The 13,939-nt window shown below is 36.6% G+C and overlaps 1 protein-coding gene across 5 annotated transcripts in view; it reads left to right on the plus strand.

Moving 5' to 3' along the window:
• Positions 1 to 1,290: 1,290 nt before the first annotated feature.
• The window catches only part of ANAPC1 (anaphase promoting complex subunit 1), a 71,836-nt gene continuing 59,187 nt past the window's right edge, over positions 1,291 to 13,939 (plus strand). For 2 of the 5 annotated variants that reach the window (XM_012727535.1, XM_004686111.2), the window contains exons 1-9: positions 1,291 to 1,519; positions 3,422 to 3,658; positions 4,623 to 4,784; positions 7,635 to 7,686; positions 7,888 to 7,988; positions 8,547 to 8,629; positions 9,615 to 9,688; positions 11,992 to 12,137; positions 12,879 to 13,099. In XM_012727535.1, the coding sequence (XP_012582989.1) occupies positions 3,446 to 3,658; positions 4,623 to 4,784; positions 7,635 to 7,686; positions 7,888 to 7,988; positions 8,547 to 8,629; positions 9,615 to 9,688; positions 11,992 to 12,137; positions 12,879 to 13,099 (1,052 nt within the window). In that variant the 5' untranslated portion in view covers positions 1,291 to 1,519; positions 3,422 to 3,445. Of the gene's footprint in view, positions 1,887 to 3,421; positions 3,659 to 4,622; positions 4,785 to 7,634; positions 7,687 to 7,887; positions 7,989 to 8,546; positions 8,630 to 9,614; positions 9,689 to 11,991; positions 12,138 to 12,878; positions 13,100 to 13,939 lie in introns of all 5 variants that reach the window. The other 3 variants (XM_012727534.1, XM_012727536.1, XM_012727538.1) reach the window with 3 other exon arrangements.

A 13,939-nucleotide genomic window follows, 5' to 3' on the forward strand; every position in this document is an offset into this window, starting at 1 on the left:
GAAGGAGAAGAAAAAGTTTGTCTGATCCCTTCCTGTCTCAATCAAAATTTCCTGTCATCAAATTTGTTCTCTGTATTCTCAGATCAGGGAAGTCTGGGGATATACTGGTTTCAGTGAAAGGCCAGTCTACTCAAAGTTCCAAAGGAGGCTAGTTTTCAGTTGGTTTAGGCTGTTATATCAAAAATACTATAAATGGTGTGGCTTATCAACAACATTCCTCATAGTTAGGGAGACTTGGAAGTCCACAAATGACACTGGCAGATTCAGCACTACAAAGGACCAGCTTTCTGGTTCATTGACAGCTGTCCTTGTTGCCTCACTTGCTGGGAGGTGGCAGGAGAATTCCCTTGGACCTTTTTCTTTTTTTTTTTTTTAAGGGCAATAAACTTGTTCATGAGCGTTGCCATCCTAATGAACAAAACCCCTCCTAAAGATCCCAACATCAGTACCATCACATAGGGCATTAGGTCTCAATCTATGAATTTTGGGGGAGTATATTCAGCCCTCTGCGAAAGGAGCGAAGCCTTCTGAGAAGTATTTAAGTGAACCCCTGAAGGTTAACACTTCAAATAAAGGAATATGAACAAACCAAGTTACCGAGACGCAAAATGCAAGGTGTTTTCGGAGACTCCACTTAGACCATCTTAGCGCAGATACAAAGTTTCGGACATCTTTACATTTCTAGATGAAAAAATTGAAGTTTATTCATTAGGCATACGGTGCCAGTACTTTAAACTTAGAGATATCTTGCAATGGGAAGACTAGGGTTCAAGAAAGTTTTCTAGTTTCTATAAGCGACAGCGATGAAAGAGTGAAGCTCGGAGTCTAATCTGGCTTTAGGAGTCACTTTGGGGAAATATCTGTGAAGCTTAGAATTTGCAAGCAACGTTTTCATGGGGGCCTCTACATCTCAACAACTTCATAGGCACCGAATTCCTAAGAGTTAAAATGCACGGGAAAAGAGACAAGAACAGCCCTCTCTCCCTCCGGAAGCTGGAAGAAAATTAGTAAAACCAAACCAAACCAAACCCTCCTGATTCAGCGTTAGGAATCAGTTCAGTCTCGCAGCGACAACCTGGAGATCAGGATGCTAGAAGGGTCCTATCCTAGCAGAGTCTGGCAGAGCTGTCCCACATCGCAGCTCCCCCCTGGGCAAGGAAAGGTGCCCACCAGCACCTTCTTCCCGCAACTGCGCAGGCGCTAGGACCCGTGGAACGCCGCGCGCCACTCGCGAGGTCGCGGCCCGCCCGGCGCGGGGCAGGACGGGAAAGCCAAGATGGACGCGTCCATTTGAACATCTCGCCTGAGTGGCTCTCCCGTCCGCCTGCCTGCCATTAGCAGTAGCGTCCGCAGCTGCTGCCCATTCTTCCTCCGGAATTGGGAGGGAGAGGGAATGAGAAGCTGCAGCGGCCGAGGAATTACCGTGATAGACCCCGCCGCTGCCCTCGGGCCACCTTGGCCCTCTCGCCTCCGGGAGCAGCCGGGGCTCGCCGCGCCTGACGCATCCCGAGTTACACAGGTGCGGACCAGGGTCCGCAACGCCTGGTCGTTCATCGCATGTTCGGCTCCCCTTGAACCTGCCCTGAGGCCGACCCGCCCCGGGCCACCTGGAGAGCGCGGAGCCGTGGGGTGGGATCTCAAGCGCGCGCCCGGGGCGCCTCCCTCTCCACTCCACGAGGACCTTCTTCCTGAGCTAAACTGGGTGTCCCACGTGCGGCCTCGGCTTATATATCGTACCCCTGTCTCCCTGACAGGATTTTCTGAGGTCCAGACCAACTAACCCTAAGTAGGCTGAGGAATCTGCCTCTTTTCGGAGAAGGTGCCGTCTCTGTGCATTTGGGTGTCTTCTTGAAGCATCTTTGTGATTACCTCTGGCAGGGATCCTAGTAAGCAGTGCTGATGATACCTTGATTTATAACATGCCTGTTTAAGTAGTATTGCTATATGTGGCTTTTATGTAGACCCTAATAAATAAAAACAGAATTTTGGGTACTGCAAAAATAGTGGAAATGTTGCCGTCATCAGTACAAAAAAGTATTGTACTGTGAACATAATTTTATGATTAACAATTTTGTAATTTTCCTCTCAGCTTTAATAAGAATAACGTTTCAAAATTGCACTAGCGAAGTTGGATAAAGTCTCAAGTTCTTTAATCTTGGTTATCGTGAGTAAAATATAGGAAGACCAGCTGAATTTTGTTTTCTTCTAAGTTTTCGAAGGCATTATTTGCACCGAATTAAAATGTTTTCAGTACTGATGTACAGTAGGTGGAAAATCGTGATTGTAACAAAATTATCTCGGGGATTAACATTTAATTCACATTCATTAAACTGCAATATAATTGTGGCCACAGCAAAGAGGAACTACGAGGTTTTTAGATACAAGAGTACAGAAAAATGCTAAAAAAAAAAAAACCCTCAGGTAGAAATCTAAATCAAATTAAAGTCTTTTAATCGTGTGTGCCCTTCCGCTCTTTTTGATAGTCAAGTCCTGACATCAAATCTTGTTTTACCTGTTTGAGGACTGCAGCTTAAATGTGATGCCAGCAATACAAGTTAATGTCGGTGATGTCTTCAAGTTGTTACCCATCTTATATACCGCGTTATACCGTGTCAGAATTTTACTAGCTGTCAGTTACTCTGTAGCAGTGTTTCAGAGGTAAAGGGAGGGGCATGTTGCTACCCACGGATCCACATTTTTATGAGTGAACTGTATTATAGTAGGTCATGTTAGTTAAGAGCTTAGACTTAAATTTGCTGCAAGTATGACTGTTCTACGGCCAAAGTTATTCACGTCTTGGTTCTCTGGGTTTGGACCAACAATTAGAATTGATGATAGTTACATGTTTAGGTGAATTGGGGTGTCACTCAAAATATTTGATAGTTTTTTGGGTCTTTTGGGATTGATTGATTACAAGCAGAACTTCAACTTCTGATGAATTAGAAGTAATAATGTGGTTTTCTGTTTTTTTTTTTTTTTTTTATTCCACATTGCCACTGGTCCTTTAGGTGTTGCTTTTCAGATGAGGCTCCAGTATCTGAACACAAATGACCTTATGTGTTGAAAAGCTGGAAAGTTGTGGGACTGTAAATAAACCCCAACTAGTCTAAATACTTAATGTGTGAAGGGTGGAAAGATTAGTGTGTAGTAGTAGAAAACACAGGATATATGTGGGATGTAAGTGCTTGTGTCAGTCGTGGTTTCCTACAGTAGTAACTGTCTGTTAGTCATTTGCAACTAAAATGTGGTAACTGTAATTATCTGATAGTCAGGTTTGGAATATCATTACCTGCACACCTAGAAGATGATAAGATTATTTTATATTTATCTAAAGATGAATGACTTGTCTGTAAACTTTTATGGTATATTATCCTGGTGTTACACTCCAGAAGCTGACCAGAATGTGTTTGAATTCATACAGAAATAATGTTGATATTTGGAACCCATGTCGAACTTCTATGAAGAAAGGGCAACAATGATTGCAGCCGGGGATTTGCAGGAATTTGTTCCTTTTGGTCGAGACCACTGCAAGCACCACCCTAATGCTTTGAATCTTCAGCTTCGCCAGCTGCAGCCAGCTTCTGAGTTATGGTCTTCTGATGGTGCTGCTGGCTTGGTGGGATCCCTTCAGGAAGTTACAATCCATGAGAAACAGAAGGTTCCATTAAGTTTGCCATTATATTTTTGAAATATATAGTGAAGTGATCTACTTGTAATTTAAGTTTACCTAGATGGTAATTGAGAATTGAGTATGATGCTGCTGTTCTAGAATAGAGGTTAAGATTTGGTACTTTTAATAAAGACTGAAATAATGAGTTTATATTATAGCGTCCTAATGTTTATTTAGACTTAGATCCTATAGTGAGAGTCGTTCAATACTATGTTTATGACCCATTTTAAACTTTTCTTTCACTTTATATTTGGGGACTGTGTATCACATATGTTGATCAGATGGTAGAAATGGTCCTGGCTGTAAAAAACTACATGTTTCCAGGGGAGAAGAAATGACACTTAAGTACATAGAGTAATATTTAAATATAGGAGTGAGATGTGTATGTGGAAAAATTAATCTTTCCCTCCTTACTCTATTTTCATATCTCTTTAGTATGCCAAAGTTTCAGAGAGGGGCCATATATGTAGTTATTGAAACCTTTCTCACATTCACTTTGATGGGTGGAACAGGTAAGGAAGATATTTGCAGCCATGAAACAGGAAACTGCCAGTGTTTTACATGGTACCTCATTGTACCCTCTCCAACCTCTTCCCATTCTCCCTCATGTATGCCTTTTTTGTCTTCCAAGTATGTTAGTATATTTTTGGCAGAATAATATATCAGTAAAATATGAAGTAGAGAATGCTTGAGTGTTTGTTTGTTTGTTTGTTTATGAAATCTCATAAGCTCTATAATACACATACCCATACACTCCACTGTCAGTGTGGTACCAGAGCTACTAAGTGGTACCCAACTTCTAAGAGTTGGGCTTAGATTGAATTTTACTTCATAGGCAAAGAGAGAGTAGGACATTTATATCTGGATGACTGATTAATAAGTACTGCTCCAAAATATTGAAAAAGACAAAAAAGGAGTGTTTTAATATGTCTTTCATGTATTAATTTTTAAGGAAAGCTGGCAGTTAAGGAAAGGCATAAGTGAAATTGGAGAAGAAGTGGACTATGATGAAGAACTCTATGTGGCTGGAAATATGGTGATCTGGAGCAAAGGAAGTAAAAGCCAGGCATTGGCAGTTTATAAAGCGTTTACAGTTGACACTCCTGTTCAACAGGTGAGTTGATTTGAACATTTGATTGACTAACAATATTTTATTAAGAAAAAAACTTTTTTAGTTAAATTTGATAGTAGTGGATGAAAACACAGCGTGATTCCAGCAACTGGGTATGCATGTAGTAAAGATAATAGGAAAATAAAAATTGCATTTTATATAGATCACATTTTTTTCACAATATGTCTTGTAACGATAATCTTTAAACATTGTAATTGAGTAATTCAGTTTGTTATTTTCAGTAAAATTTATAAGACATTGGAGTACAGAAAGTCTTAACACTTGATTACAATTGATTTCAAAGTAGTAAATAAGTAAAATTTGGATTTTTAGTGATACTTAGAAGACCGTAATTGATAATTTGCTGTCATTAAAGTTAGCTATTATTCCTAACTTATTTCTGAAAATTAAAAATTAAAAGGAGTTAGGGCCCTCCCTGGTGGCGCAGCGGGTTAAAGCACAGCACTGAGAATCTGAAGCCACTTCCGCATGAGTTCGATCCCTGCCTGCCCCGGAGGAGACCACATGGCGAGCCAGACCTCTCCTGACCCGCCCGCTGCTTCCCTCAGCAGTGTACTTCGTCAATCTGCCTGTTCTGCTCCCCACTCTGTCTCTGGTGAAGCCTCTCACCGCCCCTGAGCCTCTGACCTGTACCCCAGTTCTGTATGCACAAATAAATAAATAAATCTTTAAAAAAAAAAAATTAAAAGGAGTTAAACATTTGCTCTGCCTTCTTAGAAAGACATAGTTCATTTCAGTAAATGAAAGAAAACATTTAACTCACAGAATAATGCCAACTAGTAAATATAGAATGAATGGCAGAATTAGAAAGTGATTACTTTGTAGTAATAATATAGTAATTGTTTCAGATATAGGTTGTATTTAATAGTGGGTGAATTTAATAATGACACTATGATATCACCTTGTGGATTGCTTGCAAAATGTGGAGGAACAAATGTACCTTTACTTTGCCGTTATCTGTTATATCTACCTAAACCAAATGATATGTTGGACTTTTTCTATAAATATGTTTTTTTTGTCCTTCTCCCTGACTAGCCTTTAAAGATACCAGAATGTAGGTTGTCCCACATTCTGAGTTTGTTTAAATGTACTTTTTATTATAAAAAAGAATTAAAAATATATGCATGTAAATAGAATGACTTAATGAATCTCCATCAGCTAGCTTCTTTAATTATCATCATCCATTAGCCATTTTTGTTTTGCCTATACCTGCAACCCACTCTTCATGTCATGATATTTTAAAATTCGATCTTCTGGTCCCCTTATTTCATGTAACTGGAAGTTCTAAATAAATAATCTGAGAATGAAACTTAGCAGATGACGTCATATTTTTCATCTTGCATTATAGCTGGAGACACATAATGTTCTTTTGTTTCACTTTTTGACCAAAGGATTGTTACCAAATGCAGCATTTTTTTGAGCCATGTTAAATTTATTGGTTCAAAAAAATTGGCTAAAAGAGACATTTTGATGGAGAAATGGATCTGCTATTAGGTAGAAAACTGAAAATTACTTTTGTCTCAGGTAGAATGATGATTTTGTGCTTACCCAGATCATTTTATCTTTAGGAAGTATATGCTGAAATTTAGGGGTACAGTTTCATAATGTCTGCAATTTTCAAATAATCAGGCTTCTAGGGCCTTCCAGAATACCACATGTATACAAATATACAGACAAACAGATATAGCAAAATATTAATAACTTAGATTTAAGTGAAATAGGTGTTTATTGTGGTATTTCAACTTTTTATACTAATGCTTTTAGAATAAAGGTTTGGGGAGAAATTAATCTCTAATGGTTGAATTAAATGTTATGCTATTACTGAGGTTTTGGAGGTTATTTCACTAATGTTAAATTCATTGAATTTTATACTTAGCCACAGCTTTTTTTTTTCCCATTGCATATTTCCTGATGAGCATTGTATCACTTTAACAATTTATTGGGAAGGATAAACTGAATTATTCCAAAATTTGAGGGTATGTGTGAAATCCTTTCTGTCTAGGAGAGTTAGTCTGAAACAGACTAACACTAACTACTTGTAGGATAAATGAAGGAATATACTAAATTTTCATCACATGTACCTGGTATTATTTCTTAACCAACATATAAATTATCTTTCTCCATATGTGCGTGAAGATTAAACAATATTCTCTGGACCAAACAGACTGAAATTGCAGATCTCATGATTCCACTCAGGAACAGTCTTAAGATAAAAGAAACAAGAAGGGAGATAATACATCTAACTGCATCTTCTTCTCCAAACCTATATGGCTAATATATACATGAAAAGTGAATTTGATAACATCCAACTGGTTCTTTTATTTCTGTTTCCATGTTAATTTCTTGAAGGAATGATCGCCTGTTTACTAGATTGTATGGATATGCAGTTAGATGTGTTTTTCCCTCAAGCTAGTCTAGGAGCATCTAAAAATGATAATTATGCAACTCTTGGAGATTATAAAATAGCTTAGCAAACTTTAATTCTTCTGATATACTTTTGCTTTATATAAGATACGGGATTTAATACAGTTTGAACCACTGTTTAAATTTACTTTTGCTGCATTACCTGTGTCTAATAGGCTTTTGATTTTAGTCTTTCCTTCTCTCTTCATAACACTTATTTGCAAGTATAGTTAATCTTTCCTGTAATATTTGTTACCAGTATGATTTTATATTACTCTCTTTTGTTCCCATAGTACTTATGATGTTAACACCAATGGGGAGGGACACTTACTCTGTAGATGTCATTATTATTATTTAGATATCATTAGTTAATAGGTTATTATTTAGATACAGTTTTCTTAGATAAGCATTTATTTGTTTTGATTTTAGGCATTGTGGTGTGACTTCATTATATCACAGGATAAGTCTGAAAAGGCCTACAGTAAGTTTCTTTTTGAAAATATATTTCATCTTATGATTCACATATTTATTTTTTTGTTGTTGTTCAAAATCAGTACCAACTATTAATAATGGTTTGACATAACTATTTTTCTATTGAACATTAAAGAATTTGTGCTGTTGGGATTTGTAGATGTTAATTTTTTGGGAAAAAGCATAATTCTTATTTACCTTTTCTTTTTAGGTAATGATGAAGTAGAAAAATGCATATGTATCTTGCAAAGCTCATGTATTAACATGCATAGCATAGAAGGAAAGGATTACATAGCTTCTTTACCTTTCCAGGTAAACTTGAGTGTTTCAGTGTTTTTGTGTTTTGATGGACAGTGTTCTTGAATCAGTTGGTTTAGGAAGGTTGGCTTCTCTTGTATTTTGTAGTAATCAAGAATGTGATTTTAAACAAATAACTAAATTTTAGCAGCTTTAGTGAATTACCATTTTCCCAACCTTTGCATAAAGCAAATTATTTAATGAAGTATTAAGTGTTCTGAGAATTTTTTCTGATTAAGTGATAAATAAAAAATCATTTTGGTTATATTAAAACACATGCACAATATTAATTTTTGCTGTTTCTTATCATGTTTTTCTTGCTGTTTTAAAATTTTACCATGTTGTCATTTTGGTACTCATTTTAGCCTTTAGCAGGAATTTTAGATAAAATTCTTTTTTATATTTTGTCTTAGTCTTGCTTATTAGAATTACTTAAAAATTTTAAATTATTATGTTACTCTGTAAAACTTATTAAATTGGAATAAAATCTAATGTTTTATACTTTTCTTAAAAGCATATTATAAAGAGCTGTTTCTCTTGCTTTTGCTTTTTTCCCATTCTTTAACTTGACAGGTTACAAATGTTTGGCCCACCAAATATGGGTTGTTGTTTGAACGAAGCACTTCTTCACATGATGTACCTCCAGGTCCACCCAGGTACCGATTTACTCAGATCAGAATATTATTATTTGAGGGTTTTGTTTACTTAAAAGTTGGGGATGATGAGTACAGCATACAGAATGCTATTTTCTCTCATCTCATTATTGGATGGCTATGAGTTCTACTTCTCACTTGGTACTTAGGTATCTATAGTAGTAAAATTGAATAAGCCCATCGCTTAAAGATGATAAGACTCATTTCATAGTTCTACCATTTTTTCACTGTGTTATTTAGTGCTTTCTTAGCTTTAGTTTCTTCTCTGCTACAGGAATATTATTGTCTTCTTAGAATATATGCAAACATTAAACAAGGTAGTCTTTGACAAAGACTTAGTACACTTTAGCTTATGCAATAAATGGTAGGTGCTTATTGGTGGTTTCTTTACCTTGTCTCCCTAATAATTTGAGAGCTAATCCCTAATAATTGAGGCAAAACATAATAGTACCTGTCACAGTGTGTTGCAAATAAGTAGACACCAAATTCTGAAAACAATTACTTACAGGTTTTAATCTCTTTGTTTAAATAGAAGTCCAGTCCTTTTTTTCTTATTTTCTTGATCAGTCAATCCTCAAAACATGAGTGCTTTTTATTAAAGATTTTCTTTTTCAGGTGTTATTCTGTGTAAATAGTGTACCTTTCATAGACACATGACTATTATTGAGAGGTTAAAATTAGAAGACTGCCTTATGCCCATGATAGAATTTTGCATGTAACATGATGACTGCTATTTGTAAATATTCTGAGAGTTGTACTGATTTCCCACCATGTGTATAGATGTGGATTTACTCTGCATAAGAGGAGTTATTTTTATGAATGAAATAGAAGATATTGTGAAAAACTATATAAAGCATTCAGAGTGTTGCTTTCAGAAATAGTTTCTTGTTGCTCATGTAATCTAAAGATATTTCTTTGCAGTGAAAATATAAAGTTTATGCACAAATGAAGTTATTCTGTGATTGATTAATAATTTGCTTATTACTAGAGAACCTCTACCCACTATGTTCAGCATGTTGCATCCACTGGATGAAATAACTCCACTGGTTTGTAAATCTGGAAGTAAGTGCCTTTATAAAAATTCTTTTCCATAAGTACATTCTTTTTGAGTTTGGGAAAGAGGAAGAAATAAAAGGACCTTATAAAATTTCATTTGTTTTAAAACATAACATAATGTAAGCATTTGAAAAGTTTTTTTTTTTTTTATAAAAAGAATTCATATTGGGCCCTCCCTGGTGGCTGGTGGCACAGCGGGTTAAAGCACAACACTGAGAAGCTAAAGCCACTTCAGCATGAGTTTCTATCCCCGCCCCGGAGGTGACCCACATGGCATGGCAGACCTCTCCTCACCTACCTGCTGCTCCCCTCAGAAGTGTACTTCGTCAGTTGGCCTGTTCTGGTGAATCCTCTTACCACCCCTGCTCCTCTGACCTGTACCCCAGCTCGCTTTGCATGAATAAATAAATCTTTAAAAAAAAAAAAGAATTCATATTAATATAAGGACTTGAATACCCTGAATACTCTTTTGGAAAAATAGGGCCTATCATTAAATCAGAAATACTGATAGCTTTACCCACTTACCTATTGATAAACTCTGGACTCTGTTGCTTAGTAACTACTACTTGAATGAATGGTTCTTAAATGAACTGAAATTTTTATTTTTGAAGAAAAGAGGTGGTAGGATCTGAGGCCTACACTATATAAACATTAATGTTTCATCTTCCCTGTTCAGAACTTTTATTATTTTCTAGTATTTCCAGATGCTTACTTAATTATTTTTAAATAAGTTTTTATTGAGATAATGTTTGTTTATAACATACAAGTTTCAGGTAATACAGCATTATAGTATGATATATATAGATGCTTATTTTATTTTTTTTTAAAGATTTATTTATTTATGCATACAGAACTGGAGTATAGGCCAGAGGTACGGGAGGTGAGAGATTCACCAGAGACAGAGTAGAGGGCAGAACAGGTAGATCGACTAAGTGCACTGCTGAGGGGAGCAGTGGGTGAGGCAGGAGAGATCTGCTGTACCATGTGGGTCACCTCCCTGGCAGGGGATCAAACTCATGCTGAAGTGGCTGCTGCTAGCTTTGCAGTGCTGTGCTTTAATTCATTGCGCCACCAAGGAGGGTCCGATGCTTATTTTAAAATCTCAAAGGTTACCAAATATAATAAAAAATAATTTTGTAAATATATATCTAATATAAAATTATGAATAATGAGGAACTGAAGCCTAAAAAATATTTATATTAAATTTTAACTTTAGGAGTTTGTCCCAGATGCTTATGCTGAAATACCACAGAGGTTTTTATCTTCTCTATCAGGGTTTGGCAAACTATAGCTCATGGGTTATATCCAGGGGGAAGCCTGTTTTTGGAACTAAAGATAGTTTTTATTTTTAAAGAGAGCTGTAAAAAGAAACAAACAAACAAAATTACACAACAGAGCCAGTTTGTAGTCTGCAAAGCTTAAGCTACTTACTCTCACCTTGTTGATAATTTCGTTTTATATTGATTAATTGTCTATTGGTTATAGACAATTAGCATTGCATGTTAGAGTCTGGATTGGGTGGTATTCAGCCATTGGTCATTTTTTTAAATCATGTTTTTGAATTTTTAATGACTTTAGGAATTCCTTATTCATACTGTTAAAATATAAAACTAAATACAGTGTGATTCTAACTGTAAAAACATAAAACATGTGTATGCATCAGGAAAAAAACACCTGGAAGGAACAGTTTCATTAATTAGTAGTGGACTAAGAGTTAGTAATGGATATTTTAATATGAGTCATTTTTATTTTTTTATAATTATTTTTGTAAATTAGTTATTAAATTTTTTGACTTTTTAACTGAGAGGGAAGTACTTAAGAAGCTATCAAATAAGAAATCAATTTGTGATACTGTAGAAAAACTAAATACACTAGGAAAAAACTTATTTTCCTCCATAATCACTAAGGCAGAAATAGTCTACTGTTAAGTTTTGTTTGAATAGTTATTATAAAGGATAAAATTCATACAGAAAAACCAGTAAGGAAATCAAATTTGGCAGAGTAGTTGATAGTAATTTATAAATAAGTCAATTCTTAAATTCCTGTGACTGAGTTTAATATTGAGTCAGTGCAAATTTGAACATGAAATTGCATATATATGAAATTGAAACTGATAATATACTCTTAATATATTGTAAGGAAGTTGAAAATGCCCAAAGTAGATTTATTAAAAATTCAAGATTAATATATTAGTTGAGTAATTTAACTGGCTTGTTTTTTTCTTTTGATATTGTAAGAAGTCACTTTATAAAGAACAGTCTTGTAATATCTGTTGTTCTATACCTGGTTATTTCTGTTTTATCTTTGAGGTCTTTTTGGTTCATCACAAGTTCAATATGTTGTAGATCATGCCATGAAAATTGTTTTTCTCAGCACTGACCCCTCCATTATAATGACCTATGACACTGTTCAAAGTTTACATTCTGTGTGGGCTCTCCGAAGAGTCAAAACAGAGGTAAGGATAAATGCAAATCACTACTTCATGTGAGAGCACAGTTAATCTTGAAAATTTTGCGTATTTGTGGAACAATCATTAGAGAAAAAGGTGGACCTTCTCAGGAAAAAAGAAGCACTTTGTTTATAATAACTTGCATATGTCCTGCATTCTCACAAGAAAATTACCCCCCCCCCCTTTTTTTTAAGATTTATTTATTTGTGCATACAGAACTGGGATATAGGCCAGAGGTGCAGGGGTGGTGAGAGGCTTCACCAGAGACAGAGTGGGGAGCAGAACAGGCTGACTGACGAAGTACACTGCTGAGGGGAGCAGTGGGCGGCTCAGAAGAGGTCTGCCTCGCCGTGTGGATCACCTCCGGGGCAGGCGGCTATGAAGTCATGTGGAAGTAGCTTTAGCTTCTTTTATTTTTTTAAAGATTTATTTATTTATTCATTCGTACAGAACTGGGGTACAGGCCAGAGATGCAGAGAGTGAGAGGATTCATCAGAGACAGAGTGGGGTACAGAACAGGCAGATCGACGAAGTACACTGCTGAGGGGAGCAGCGGGCGGGTCTGGAGAGGCCTGCCTCGCGGTGTGGATCTCCTCTGCGGCAAGCGGGGATCCAACTCATGCGGAAGTGATTTAAGCTTCTTTGTGCTTTGCTTTAACCCGCTATGCCACCAGGGAGGGCCGAAAATTACCCTTTTAATCTCATTATTATATTTATAAATCTCCCTTCTCTTCATTTTGATTTAAGGAAGAGAATGTTGTTTTGAAGTTCTCTGAACAGGGGGGAACCCCACAGAATGTGGCCACCAGCAGTTCCCTCACAGCACACCTCAGAAGCCTCTCCAAAGGAGACTCTCCTGTAGCTTCTCCTTTCCAGAATTACTCCTCCATTCACAGTCAGAGTCGTTCAACCTCCTCACCAAGTCTACACTCTCGTTCACCGTCTATTTCCAACATGGCAGCTCTAAGGTGGGCATTAAGTGTGGCAGTGTTTCTTTGTTTTAAACAAGATCCCTTGAGAAAGGGATATTTTATTTTAAAATTTTCTCATGTTTTGAAGGGTCTAAAATTTCTTTTGACAACTCCTGGGTATTTTTTAGCGAAATTAGCCTGTAAGCCACTTGCGGTACTTTCAGTAGGTCTGTCAGGTCTACTCTGTTACTTTTTCATTGTGTCAATATGTAGAAGCTGCCTATACTTGTTATTGGTTGGCTTATTTCTACAACTCAGTGGCAGCAGTTTGATGAATATTAATTGCAGTAATATTTTTGTGGTTTTCTTTTGTCTTAATTTACATTAACTTATTTTTGTTAATAGTTGTCTTCAGTGATTTAGGGGCATTTTTTTGGTTGGATGTATACGTAATAACATGTAGAAATGTGTGTTACAGATAATGCAATGAAAACTGTTTTTCAATCCTGGCACCACCCTGATTATCATGACCTGTGTTCAGAGTGTTTTGAGTAACATAAACAATTTTCAGAGGCAGAAAATAAACTTATTTCCATTTAAAAAAATATTTATTTATGCATATAGAACTGGGGTACAGGCCAGAGGTGCAGGGGCAGTGAGAGGATTCTCCAGAGACAGAGTCAGGAGCAGAACAGGCAGATCGTTGAAGCACACTGCTGAGGGGAGCAGTGGGTGGGTCAGGAGAGGTCTGCTGTACCATGCGGATCACCTCCTGGGCGGGAATTGAACTTATGCTGAAGTGGCTTTAGCTTCTTAGTGCTGTGCTTTAACCTGCTGCGCCACCAGGGAGGGCCCTGTTTCCAGTTTTGAAAGAATAAATTCTAACAAGAACTTAAG

This window comes from Condylura cristata, unplaced genomic scaffold (assembly GCF_000260355.1).
Source record: "Condylura cristata isolate star-nosed mole 26May11 unplaced genomic scaffold, ConCri1.0 scaffold00020, whole genome shotgun sequence".
In the NCBI taxonomy this organism is placed as follows: Eukaryota; Metazoa; Chordata; class Mammalia; order Eulipotyphla; family Talpidae; genus Condylura; species Condylura cristata.